Genomic DNA, 14,398 nt, shown 5'->3' on the forward strand with positions numbered 1-14,398 from the left:
ATAATATATGATCCGTAGCACATGCAAAACTGGTTACCCGTGTGTCTGTAAGTGATTACTTATGTGACACACGCAAAATTGGTTACCCGTGTGTGTAAGTAGTTACTTATGTGACGTTTAAGACCACCCACTCTTCATGAAAAAAAAATCATTTTTTAATAAGAACCATATATTACATCGATCAGATGACTTAACCGGTGTAATAACCCTACCAAAACTACCCAGCCACAGGTTCCTCCACATATACTGACACACGTAAAACTGGTTACTCGTGTGTCTGTAAGTGGTTACCTATGTGACGTTTATGGTCAACCACTCTTAATGAAAAAAAACATTTTTTTTAATAAAAACCATATATTACATCGATCAGATGACTTAACCGGTGTAAAAATCATATATTACATTTGTTAGATAGCTTAACCAATGTAGGTTTCTCCACATATACTGACACACACAAAACTGGTTACCCGTGTGTCTGTAAGTGGTTACCTATGTGATGTTTATGGTCACCCACTCTTCATGAAAAAAAAAATTATTTTTTTAATAACAACCATATATTACATCGGTTAGATGGCTTAATCAATGTAAAAATCATATATAACATCGGTTTGATGGCTTAACCGATGTAGGTTTCTCCACATATACTGGCACACACAAAACTGGTTACCCGTGTGTCTGTAAGTGGTTATATATGTGACGTTTATAACACACCCACTCTTTATGAAAAAAAATTCAATTTTTTTTAATATGGGTCATATATTACATCGGTTAGAAGACTTAACCGATGTAATATGAGTCATTCTGAGTAAAAAAAATATATTACACCGTTTGTTTCTAAGAACCGATTTAATATATTTTTTTTTACACTATTTTAAAGTTCGTGTTGCTCATTTGCGTGCAATCTCACTCTATCACGTCATTGTCACGTCTGTACCGTCAAATGTGTGTTTGTGTCGGGCTGTCAATATGGATTCATTTATTACAACTTGGAGAAATAGTAATCCTCTTTTTCAGTTCTACAGAATTGAAAAACAGTAAAAGGATAGTCATGTCTGAAACAGGTAAAACCAAATGCGCACCAACTCTATTTAAACAATTTTTTGCATTTATATTTCCTAATTTACATAAAACCTTTCCAAGATCCCAATATTACATGTGATTAAACTCTGAAACTCACTCAATTCACTTCACACATATTGGCTCACTCAATTTTTTTTACAAAATCAGTTTGAACTACTATAAATTAATGGATTAGGTGAATTAATTAACTTAATTAATTAATTTTACCCATTTATTGTAATTAAAAAAAACTTGAGTTGAATAAAGAAATTCAAAGTTCATACATAAATAAGATATACTTAATCTCACCTCAAACTTATCTAATTTATAGGTTAAAAAGTTAGGTTTATTTTAGCCTAAAAAAGTTGAACCCAAAACATGTAGAATCCTTGGTGAATGAGATTGGTACATAGATTTGAAGTTATTTTGAGACCTCTGCATGTGATATATCTTAATTTTCTGCTGTGCTCTCTTCAGTTTCCAAGTGTTTAAAGAGTCAATTAAATTGATATGTACACACAATGAATCTAGAGTTGCAGCAAGGCTAGTCTTGACATCAACTTAATTGGAAGTAGATAGAACATGGAAGCTGCATTCACCAAATGTCTAAATGTGCACTTTCCCTCTCTGATACGGTTCCAAAGCCAATTAATGTATTTTGACATACACAAGCTTATTACAATTCTAAATTGGTGGTGGCCTTCAAAACTCTCCCATTTCAAACAATTGCTGCTAATTAATATATCTATATTTACTCATAACATGAGTAAGTGGAAGGCCTTCCAAGTATTGAGTATGGTGGAGAAAGCACATCTAGTATTACACATGGCGTCAACGCTGTGAAAGAATGAATATTGCCACCACTTCTTGGAAACATTATCAACATTCCACAAAGGGTTCTGATAGCATTCCTTGCTCTACTCAAAATCTTAAGGTAACAAAAAAGTTTGTGAACTTTTTTTCTATGTTGTTCAATCAACTCTTTGATATTTAATTAATGTGAAACTCAAATGCGTACTTAGATTAACTATTTTTTGACTTCAATAATATAATTCATCTATAAAAAATGAGTTGATGATTTTGATGTTTTTAAATTTGAAAAATGATTTCTGATGACATACTGCATTACAAGTTATTTCAAATACAATATTGAAGTGACTGTATGAACACAGGTGTGTCACGCCATTGTTAGGTAATGACAGAGACTGGTCTTAATCATTTATAAAAGCTAAAATTGGAAAATAAAGGATTGAAAAAAAAAAGTCTATATTTATAGTAAAATGTAGAAACAAGTTCAGATGAAAAGCAATAAGCTTTGACATAGGCAGAGCCATGAAAGAGCTTACTCAACACTGTCATTCCTGGATGATCATGAAGTGGAAATACTTTTAATGCTGGAAGACAAAACACACCCATCTGCATGTTCTTAAAATTCGTTACATTAGATCGCCATAAGGGTAGTTAAATCTCACTCAAATTTGTTGGTTAACAAAAGAAGTAATTCATATAGATGTTTCAATTTTCTAAACTCACAGAGAAATTGTCACATTCATGAATGTGAACGTGTGTAATCTCAGAGAAGCCTTGTCCACAAAGCAATCCCTGGCTGCTATGTTCGGTTTCATCTGACATAGGAGAACCAAACAACCCGAACTGGTCGATTCCCACTGCTATTGCTTCAATCTTATCTGCAATTAGTTGAACTCAAACTTTTGAATCAGTCTTTTATATGCACATAATATGAAGGATATATAGAGATCTTAAAACACAGCTAGCAAATTTTTTACATAATGGATTTGTTGAAAAGTTGGAAGCCCCTTTAGAGAAAACAAGGTATGAGTAGCATGGTTAACCTTAGTTGGTTATGCTGCGACCAAATTTGAAAGCATCATTGAGATATATCATGTATCATTAAAGAAGGACAGAGAAAAAGGGAGAAAAAAGAGTTGTGAAAAAAGTAAACTAAACCTTGGGCCCTATCTTACCTGTATTGTATTTCAGTGGGTGAGCATCTTTTGTTTCAATTTTTTCCCTTTCAAGAAAGGGTTATTTATTATACAATTAGGTCAAGCCCAGTCAATTTCTAAAGATGAGTTCTGCCCGGTGTTTAAAACATAAAATGGGCCATGTAATGTGGAGAGGTGAAAAATCAATATTGTAGACATGGGTATGAGTAACAAGGATACAAAGTTCTGTTTTCATTTTTTTCAAATTATTAAAATATTTTTAGTTTATTAGATAACTTAAAGAATTTAAGTTAGTTATATTATGATCTTTAATTTCATTATTTACATTAGTATATATATTTAATATTTTACTTTTTTATATAATTATTTAATATTTATTTAATTGTTATTTGATAATTTGAGTTAAAATTTATACAATTGTAATTTTTTAATATTAGAGAAAAATATGTCTTTATCTTTTTAATATTGAATCCTTTATAATATTTTTTTTTTAATTTTTAGTTTTATAAAAAGTTATTTAATTAATATTTTTGTAACCGTAAGAGAATAGATATCTTTTATGAAATGAGGATTGGATAAAAGTTTTATACCTATTAAATATTAAATATAAAGGTAAGGATAAAGAAACTTTTTTCTTTAAAAAGGGAATCTTTCATTCCCCTACTTGATATCTATATATAACTTGCATTGAAATTTTAACTTAGATTAAAAATTATAAAATCTCTGCATCGTGTCGTGAGTTAAAGAAACAAGCAATTGTTGGTGATGGTACAATTAACGAGTGTCTCTAAGTTTTATGTTGGATTCCTTTCATTGTGTATTAAGTGCACCTTGTAAAGTAATAGAAGATAATGTTGACGGGAAATTATATAGAGGTGCTGAAAATAGTACCTGCAAAATAATATAAAAATAATGTTGATTGGTAACTGTATGTGCCGAAAATAGCAGCATGTGAACCGTTAACGTTGAAATTTGGTGCCCTCATGTTATGACAAACTAATAATGTTGTACTTCTCAATTCCAGGTCCCACATTTGTTGTATTTCAATATAATTAACAGTTGTAGACTGCAATGTGCAATCACGGAAAAAAAATTCCCAAATGGTTTATTGCAACAAAAAAAAGTTATACTATGTAAAATATTGCAAAGATAACATGATTCATATAGTATACAAGAATTCAATTTTAGATAGCTGAATTTTAGTAATAGTGATTAAGGAATTGTTGCCAAAAAAAAAGTCAGAAATTTGGTTTATGTAGAACTAAATTCTTACCTGAATTTTTAAATAATTTGTGTATAAATAATTAGTATTTTTAATTAAAATTTGATTTATATATTTATAATAAAGTTTGAGAATTTAATATAAACTAATATTAAATGTTGCTTTTAATTTTTTGTTTAATAGAAATTATTATTATTAATGATTTAATAAAAATTCAATAAAGAAGGAAATGTAGGAAATTTTAATTTTTGTATTTAAATAAGTAAGTAAATTAATAAATTAATATAAAAACTATTAACTTATTTATATAACAGGGAATAGTATGTACTTGTAATTATGTTTCATTTATTAATTTAATTTAATTTAATAATTGTTTTCAAAAATTCGTAAAAATTTAATGATATAAATAAAAAAAATTATTTCATGTTTGAAAATTTAATATAAATTAATAATAACTGTTGTAATAATTTAATTATTATTAAAACCTATTGTTAATACATAGTAATGGTTTACAGTGGGTATTGTTTGTAATAAATAATATTAAGCATTATTTCAAAAAAAAAAAAAATTATCGTGTTTAAATTTTTTATTATAAATTTAAATTAACAGTATAACTTTATTATTGGAAATTATTATTATTATTAATAGTAGTAAACTTTGTCATTTATGTTTAATAAAATGAAATAATTGAAAATATGATATAAATTATAAAATATAAATCTAAGTAATTTTTATTAATAATTCAAAGTTTGAAACAAAAATAAAAATGTATGAAAGAAGAAATAAATAGACAATAAGATAAAATGAGTGAGATATTATATAAATTATTAATTTTTCTTATTGGGTGGTGATACTTTAACAGCTCCCACGGTAAAACATAAGTTCACTTCACATCCAAATAAATTATTATTTTAATTATATTTATTTTATTTTTAATTTAAAATATTATTATATTAATATAATTGGTTGTCAATTGTATGTTGTTCACTATTTGAGTGTCAAAAATAAACTTTTTCTTTCTTATTTTTATTAGGATAATAAGAAATATTTAAGTCACAAATTATGTCATCCATTATAGTACTACGTAAATTATTAATATGAATAAATAACTTAAGTGTTTTTCAATATTTTTCAAAAGTAATAAGAGATGTTTAAATCGCAAATTATATCATCCTCTATAGCACTGCGTAAATTATTAATATGCACAAACAACTCAAGTTTTCTCCATTATTTTTCAAGTAACACTTTGTATGCCATGAATCAAGACTAAAATACGCGAGTTATATCAAAATTTGTTCTTAACTAAAACGATTCATGACGAAATTGTCATTGTAAAATTGTAAATTCATAAAGAGCATTAATATTCTATTTTGGTGTCTTCTTTCTAGTCATTGTAATTTAGTACTCATTTTTATCGTATTGAACAAGTCAACCAAGGTGTATGTGTGTTAGAGCACAATTTTTCTTGGCTTAAAGCATGATTTACAGTTCAACTAGATAAAATATCAGATTTATAGTTCTTTATGAAAGATGAACCAATTGTTTTATTGAAACAACTGATTGTTTAAAGCAAAAAACAAACAAAGCAATGTATTAGAGTAGGGAAAGAGAGATTCAGACAAATAGATTTATACTGGTTCACTTTTAACCAAGAGCTACATCCAGTCCTTAGCTAACCATTGAAGATTCACTATGCAATCAAAACTAGATTACAAAACATACTGAGAATGTTGATCTTGAACCCCTCAAGAACACAACACTCTTGAACAACAACACAATTTCTAGAACCTATTTCTGAAACTGAGACAAAACATACTAAGAATGTTGACCTTGAACCTCTCAAGAACACATAACAATCTTGAACAACAACACAATTTCTAGAACCTATTTCTGAAACTGACTAACACACAATTATAGTATTCAAAGAAGGAAATAAATACACATGGGCTTTACAAACAAGTAGTACAAATTAATAGAAAACCCAAATCCTATTTGCCACACAAGTGATGATTCAAAAACTCTTGATCTTCTCTTGAAAATTGTTTTTAATAAACTCTCTTTCTTAGTCATTTGAAAAGATCACATAACAATTTTTATATAAACTCAAAGAAGTGGTTAAAATCATTAGATCATTAATCAAAAGCAATTAGAAACATTTTTAAAAAGTTTGAAATTCATAACAGAATTTTGTTAAAAAAACAACTAATTGATTTGAAAAAACAACTTATTGATTTATTTTTCTATTAAGAATTTCACATAAAACAACCAATTGTTTTATCAAAATAACCAATTGTTTCTGCCTTACATAAAAGACAAAAGAAAGCAAAGCTTTTTCAAAACCTTTGAAAAACATTAAGTGTCAATCACCAAGTTGTTTCGACAAATCAATTGGATAAAAAACTTGTTGTTGTCACAAGACCTTGAACAACAACTTTTTCAACTGATTGAAAGCTCAAAACAACTGACTAAAATTTACATAGCTTTTTAGAAAACACTTCTTTCAAAAGAGATGAAGAATCAAGTGAGCTTGGATCAATAGTAGATGTGAATTGACAATTCAAGACCTATCAAACAATACACACAAACACAGCAGTAGGTTCTTCAAGTCTTTAAAGGAGATTTGGAAGCATCAAAACACCTTGTTCAACAATTCCCCCTGGTTTGTTTGTGTTGTAGATTTTGAACTTAAGAGTTCATGCAAAACAGAATTGTATACCACACAATGCAAGTATAGCAGTAGGATAAAACAGTTTTAAAAAGCACACTTAAAGAACTAGTTTCTACATAACCAGAAAAGCAGAAAAAACCAAAAAAGTTTGAAGTGTTCAAAGTAGTTTAGTGTAGTGTAATGCAAAATAGCAACAACAATTTTGAAACATACAACCAAAACAAACAGGTAAACTTCTCCCCTATTTGTCTTCACAAATAGACAATGAGAAGGGTTGTACATAGCAGAAAGCAAAATGATAATGCAATAGTACAGCAGTACAGACAATGTAAGACATTTCAAGTACTTTGCAAAGAGAACCTCAATAGAGTAAACCAAATAGATGCTTTGAGATTTTCATTTGGTCATATGAGACACTCACATAAGTTGAGAAGTGGAGACCCACATACTTCCTTTATTCTTTTTTGTTTCTCCTTTGAGCAACCACTGTACATATGCCAAGGATGTCTCTTGACTGTCAAAGAACCTTGCAAGACATATACAATTGAAGAGTGCAGACACAAAGACTATCTTTACTCTTAATATTTTCCCCTTGAGCAGTCATTCTTCAAAACTAAGGTGATTCTTCGCTGCCAAGGATCCCAAGAAAAGGTTAAAAAGCAAGATCTGGTCCCATTATGAATGTGGGTCCAATGATATTAGTAGGAACCTTAGGAATCCATTTTAAAAGATTCTGATTCTTCATTTGCCATTAAACAAAGGTTGACTTCCTCATCATCCTTTGATGAAGAATCATCATTGTATGCTCTTCTTGATTTTACTTTCTTCTCATACTTCTTGTCATCCTTTTTCTCTTTGCTCACAGTGGTTAGACATTTAGCCTTTGTGTGTCCCTGTTTACCACATCCAAAACAAGTATAGTTTGAAGAATTAAAATCAATTGGTTTTTTGCTATTATACCTGTTTGACGGCTAAGCTTTGTCCTTGTTGTTCTTTTTCAAGAACTTCCCAAATTTCCTTGTGAGCATGTTGAGAGTTTCACTATCACTGCAGTCCCTTGAGTCTTGATCAATCTTTTGTGTTGCAGCTTCTAAAGCAATGCTTTTCACATGTTTTTCTTCATTCTATTGGTCATTCAGCCAGTTCATCTCAAGTTCATGCTCTTTTAGCTTTTCAAACAAAGATGCAGAGATCAATGTAGTCAAATCTTTTGATTCTGAAATGGCAGTGACCTTTGGCTGCTAATATATATTCAAGCATTTGAGGATCTTAATGGTTTAGCTCCTAATTTTCAAAGAATTTTCCAAGACCATTGAGATGAGTTGTGTTGAACAAGGCTTTGATACCTCCAAATCTCTATGGATTGCTTGAAGACTGGATGTAGCTTGTATGTGTGTGTTCTTATTAGTTTGAATTGTAAATCCACTCTTAGTTAGGATTCAAAGTTGGTTTAAATCAAATCCTTTTGAAAAAAATGTTTTACAAAGAAGTGGAAAAACAACCAGTTGTTTTATCGTTTCAATCGGTTGTTTGGCACTTAGTGTTTTTGAAACAGGTTTGACAAAGCTTAAATTGGTTGAATTTGTTGTCAAACCAATTCAATCGGTTGTTTCGACAATTCAACCGATTATTTTTTAAATCTCTTAACAGAATCTGTTAAGTTTGGTAAATTTGTTTTCGCTTATCCAAAACTGTTTTGGCTCTTTCATTAAATGTGTTTAACTGCCTTTTGGAGTTTATAAAAGTGGTGTTAACACTCCTGGCTAAAGGGATCAGAGATTAATCTTTTGAAAAACAGTTTTCTCCAAGATTTACATCAAACTTTGGTTGAACTTGCCAAGAGTGGAATAAGACTTGTGTAATATTTTGTGATTCAATCAGTATCAGGTGTGTTCTTTCCTTATTCTCTCTTGATTTGTAAAGAACTGTGTTTCACAGAGTCAGAGAGTGTTCTGATCTGTGGTGTGTTGTTTTGTCAAAGGAAGTGTGTGTTCTTGAGGGTTTAAGATCACTTCTTTGGTGTGTGTGTGTGTGTGTGTGTGATAATAATCTGTGACTGATTGCACAGTGGAATACCTAGTGGTTTCTGGGGACTAGATGTAACTCTTGGTGTAAGAGTGAACCAATATAAATCTGTTTGTGTGATTCTCTCTTTCCCTAATCTCAATTGTATATGCTTTTAGTTGTTTTCATAAACTACTGATAAAAACAATTGGTTGATTTTCTGGAAATCAACTAAAATAGTTTTGTAACTTGAGCCCTTTCATTCCTTTTGGCTTTGATTCTTCATTGGCTTTCTCCATATCTTCAAAGTTTGCGAAAAACGTTTAAAAACAATTCACCCCCTCTTGTTTTAGGCCTACAATTCTAACAATTTACAATGTGAGTAAATCTCTTCTGCATATCAAAAATAGTTTCCCCTTTCAGCATCTTAAACATTTCATACTCTTGGATCAAGGCATGCTTCTTTGCCCTATTCACATTTGCTATGCCTTCATGGGTTACTTCAACGATGTCTCACATCTCCTTTGCTGATCCACATTGAGAGACCCTGAAAAATTCTTCTGAATTCAAGGCAGAAATTATAATGTTCTTAGCAATGTAATCATATTGAGCCTTTTTTTCCTTCATCATCAGTCCCTTCAGACCAAGTTTTTTCATTGAAAACTTTATCTTTTTCAACTTTAGGAATAAAAAGACCATTTGTGATAGCATCTCATATTCCTCTATCAATCTATTCAGCAAAAAAAATTCATTTTTACCTTCCAGAATTCATAGTTCAGTCCACAAAACAAAGGTGGTCTGTTTATAGAAGCACCCTCCCCAAATGATAGTTTTTTAGCTATTTTCAAAAAGATTTTAGGATCGAAACTTAAAGCAACTTTCAAGAACTCAGTTCTTGATACCAATTGTTAGAATGTGTGGCCAAAATAAGAGCGGAGGGTGAATTGTTTTTACAGAATTTTTGCAAAGAATGGAAGTAGAGTGAAAAGTTCAGTAAAATCAACTAATTGATTTTTTTGTTCAATTGGATAAAATATCAGATTTATAGTTCTTTATGAAAAATCAACCATTTGTTTTATCAAAATAACTGATTGTTTATACCAAAAAACAAAGAACATATTACAAAGCAATGTATAAGAGTAGGGAAAGAGAGATTCACACAAAAAGATTTATACTCGTTCACTCTTAACGAAGAGCTACATCCAGTCCTCAATTAACCATTTATAATTCACTATGCAATCAAATTTAGATTACAAAACACACTAAGAATGTTGATCTTAAACCCCTCAAGAACACACAAAACTTCTTAACCAAAATCACACCAAGAATGTTGATTTTGAACCACTCAAGAACACACAACACTCTTGAACAACAACACAGTTTCCAGAACCTCTTTTTGAAATTGACTAACACACGATTACAGTATTCAAAGAAGGAAATAGAATACACTTAGGATTTACAAAGAAGTAGTACAAATGAATAGAAAACTCAGATCCTATCTCACACACAAGTGGTGATCCAAAAGCTCTTGATCTTTCTCTTGAAAATTGTTTTTAATAAACTCTATTTCTTAGCCATTTAAAAAGATCACATAACAATCTTTATATAGACTTGATCGTGCCTGTTGACCAGAACACTGGAACCTGCCTCGTCAAAGGATCGACGTGCGCACCGCTTCAAGCTTCCGTTCTTCTTCGAGATCCACCTCAAGAACCTGCGAAAGAACAGAGCGGCGCCGCTGCGGCCGATCGCACTCCAACGCCCAAGTCAGTGACAGAACCACCAAATACTAAGAGCAAGAACACTCAAGAAATCTCAAGGAACCGTGCAATGTTCTCTCTCACAGTAAGCTCTCGAACTCGCAAGCGTAAAGAGTATATTCTGAATGTGCGTACCTCAAAAAGTTCGTTGAGAACTCTTATATACCTGGTCACTTTCTCTCTCCTGGCAGTTACAGACCTGGACACGTGGCTCGCATCCAGTCGTACACGTGCCACCATCTGGAGCCTCCTTGACTTGGGCGCTGCTTCTGACTCTCTTTTTGGCTAAGTTATTTATGCATGGTACTGCCCAGTGCATAGCTAACTTGGGAGCGCGATCTTTACTGGAATTGGCGAGTTAGGGTGCTCTCGTACACCTACCCTGTGGTTTCGCCGGCCGCCTTCATAATCTGCATCACCTTCATCTTCGGCGATGTGCTTGCTCTGGCGATCTCCAATCACTTGGTCGCCTGAGTTTACATCTAGCGACTTCATCTTCAACTGGGCGATCGCCTGGTATGCTGGAGATCGGAGCACGCCAACTTAGTAACTGGCGATTCCAAGAACCCCCCGACTTCCTTCCCTTCTGCAACTCTGGCGCCTTGTCCACACGCCTACTCCGTGGCTTGGTGCCACGTCATCACTTCCGACTACCAGGGCGGTACACAAGCCCCCCAGTCTTAAGCGAAGACTTGTCCAGCGAAAAGACTGAAAGAGTCACGTCAACACCGGTCTACGTGGCACTGACGCAGAATTCCAAGCGGTTGTACTTTCTGCTTCTCTGACGCTCCACCAAACCCCTCACCCATCGCTCGACACGTGGCTTCATCAACGGTTACCTTCAGTTACCGTTTGCGCTTCCCAAACCCATTTCGAAAAAACTCTTAAACCCATTTTCACTCCACTGTTCCATCACTTTTCTTCGTATTCTCAAACGCTCTAACTTTCTCCTGCAAAAAACTCTCAGCGTTCTTCAGCATTCTGAATCACCAGCATCCTTCATCGTCTTCCTGATCGTCAAAAGGTACCTCCTTTCCTTCTTCTGCTGGTTTTTCCTGCATTTTAACCGATTCGCATCATCCTGTAACTGTCTGGTGCATACGTTGTGGGTTGTTTTTCCATTTCTCCTTTCTCGTAACTTAGGGCTTCGTCAATCGTTGCAACGAACCTTTGTTCGTTCGTTTTTCACCCTTCTCCCATGATCGAGTCAGCCTCTGCGAACCCTGATCATTTTTCCTTTTCTTCTTCCTTTGCAGCTTCGAGAATGACTCGCTCAAAGATCACCCCGAATCCTCCTCCTTCATCGCGAAACCCCTCTTCTTAAGCACTCAACCCACCGCGAGCACGCGGTGCTTCATCTTCTCAGGCTGAGAGGCCTGCACCTTCCCGCCCCAACCTGGCCCAGGCGACTCCACCTATCACCGGAGGAGCCCCCGTCCCCCCATCAGACTTCAAAAAAACTCTACCCCTGGGCCAACTCGACCCTGTTGAGGGAAACGTCTTCCGTGAACACTGCTGGGGCAGTTTTGCGATTGACTAAGGGGGATGAGCCTCACCAAACATTTCATAAGGAGCACGATGAGAAGATGATAGTGCTACCTTGCCCCCCCCGATCTGCCCGTTTGTGCCGACGATAAGGCGAGCGTTGACGGGCCCTTCTGCTTCGTCTACACAACGCTATTCAAGAAGGTGAAACTGAAGTTTCCCTTTACCCGTTTCGAGAGGGAACTCCTCACCGAGCTCAACATCGCCGCCGCCCAGCTTCATCCCAACAGCTGGGCGTTTGTGCGAGCATTCCAAGTGATGTGCGACCATCTGGGGTTGCCCGCATCCGTAGATGTATTTTTGTTTCTCTTTGAAGCCAAGCACCCAGGAGACCGCCTGTGGGTTAGCTTAAATGGGATTGCTGGGAGGTCGATCTTCTCCATCTTCCAGCAATCCTATAAAGACTGGAAGGGAAAGTTCGTCCAAGTGCGCCCCAACGACAAGGACACTTCCCTACTCGACGGTTTCCCCTTGTACTGGGTGAACAAGGGGAACAAGGAGTCCAAGAGCTGCTTCAGGAGACCCAGAAGTCCTGATAGCATGGGTGCGTTGGACAGAGATCTCTGCCTCTTTTGGAAGAGTGTGGCGAGTGCCAACATCACCTTCCTCACCACCACCCTGATCTGCTTCGAATTCTTCGAGGACCAACTCGAAATTCGAATAGGTTAGAACATTTACGCCTTTGTTTTGGTACTGCTTCCGTTAACTGTTTCTGGGCGTCTTGTGCGTTACGCGCAATACTTTGGTTTTATTTTTCTGCACTCTTTATCTGCTTTGCCGTTGCATACTGCCTTGTGCATTGACTCTTCTCTCTGAACTAACTCCTGCCTTTTCGCTCTATGCAGATAATATGTTGGGCCAAGGCAAACTCGCAGAATTGAGGGCGCTCGCCCGAACCCACGGGTTGGCGACGGGCTCTCAAACAGTACCAAATTCGGTGGTGGAGATCGCCGCCGCACAGGGTCGATCGCCACCTAAGGGCCCAGCTCCCTCCGATGTCCAGCCCGCCGCCCAACGTAAAAAACTTATCCTCAAAAGGCCCAAGAGGAAAGCTCCCCAGGTAGTCCACGAGGAGGAGGAAGAAGATGACGAGGTCACCGAAGATGGCCTTGTTACAAAGAGGAAGAGGGTGGCACCTTCTTCACCACCTGCCCCACCCCCTCTTCCAACCTCAACACCTCCATCCACGCCCGCTCCACCTCCAACTTTGCCATCTCCACCAGCTCCTGCCTCACCTGTCCAAGCCATTCCACTGGCAACTGCGCCACCTGCGGTTGAGGCCCAAGAGCCAAATTTCATGGAGGACCCCCCGAGCGCCTCCACACCATATGTATCAGCTGGAGGGGGTCCTCCTTCCAATGCCTCAGCCGCAGATGTTGCTCCAATCGGGGATGAGCTTGCCCACACCTCTCCGATTCTGATCACCGAGTCCCCGACGTCGCCACCACGAGCAGAAGCGCCTACTGAAGAACCAACCAAAGAAGGTGGCGACGAAAATCAACAACAGGCCCACCCAACACCTCTACAAGCAGCAAACCTCCCTCTTGAGGTTACGAGGATGTGGGAGCCTTTATCTGCTAAGCTGAAGACGATAGCAGAAGACATCCCCGCCATCATAACCAGAGTCGTGGAGAGCTCCACCAGGAAACTCTAGGACGACCTCTTCAACCTTAAAACTGAAAACAGCACCATGAGGGTTGAGGTGGAGAAGTTGTCCTTTAACCTGACACTCGCGGAGATTGAACACTCCCGAGTAGAGGACGCAATGAGCACCGAGCTCAGAATGGTGCGCAAGGAGGCCACTGAACTCCGCCATAAGGTGCAGCAACTGGCTCAAGAAAAAATCGAACTAGAGAGCAAGATTGTGCCTTATCGCGTCAGGGTGGCTGACCTGGAGGCTCTCATAAAAACCGACGCCGTCAAGGTGAAGAAGCTGGAGCAAAGGTCAGCCGACTGGGAGATCTTCCTTGGCAAGGTGGAGAAGGCGAGGGATGACGCCATGGCTGAGCTCGACGAAGCCAATAAGAAAAAAGGGGAGCTTGCAGCTGAACTGGGCAAGGTGCAAGCAGAATCCAAGAAGGTTGCTGAAGACCTTCTCCAGGCTCAAGAAATCAACGAACAACTCAAGAAGCAAGTTGAGGAGCTGGAGCAGCAGAATAAGGGACTGAAAGAA

The 14,398-nt window shown here is 35.9% G+C and overlaps 1 protein-coding gene across 1 annotated transcript; it reads right to left on the reverse strand.

The window, feature by feature from the left end:
* Window positions 1-1,688: 1,688 nt before the first annotated feature.
* LOC137825295 (plant cysteine oxidase 4-like) lies at window positions 1,689-13,473 on the reverse strand. The gene is made up of 6 exons (XM_068630970.1): window positions 13,324-13,473; window positions 7,666-7,809; window positions 2,840-2,912; window positions 2,593-2,756; window positions 2,289-2,475; window positions 1,689-2,040 (listed from the first exon to the last, which is right to left on the reverse strand). The coding sequence occupies exons 1-6, from the start codon at window positions 13,471-13,473 to the stop codon at window positions 1,811-1,813; spliced, it is 948 nt and encodes a 315-aa protein (XP_068487071.1). The 3' UTR covers window positions 1,689-1,810.
* Between the last annotated feature and the right edge of the window lie 925 nt (window positions 13,474-14,398).

Source organism: Phaseolus vulgaris, chromosome 8 (genome assembly GCF_000499845.2).
Source record: "Phaseolus vulgaris cultivar G19833 chromosome 8, P. vulgaris v2.0, whole genome shotgun sequence".
In the NCBI taxonomy this organism is placed as follows: domain Eukaryota; kingdom Viridiplantae; phylum Streptophyta; class Magnoliopsida; order Fabales; family Fabaceae; genus Phaseolus; species Phaseolus vulgaris.

Excerpts from the sequence above, each read along its gene's own strand:
- LOC137825295 (XM_068630970.1), bottom strand. The coding sequence starts at position 13,473 with ATGGCTTGGACAGGTGAGGCAGGAGCTGGTGGAGATGGCAAAGTTGGA. Across the intron at positions 2,913-7,665 it reads AAGTCAACCTTTGTTTAATG|GTTAACCATGCTACTCATAC; the intron begins GCAAATGAAGAA and ends TAACCAACTAAG. Across the intron at positions 2,757-2,839 it reads ACAAATCCATTATGTAAAAA|TAATTGCAGATAAGATTGAA; the intron begins ATTTGCTAGCTG and ends TTTGAGTTCAAC.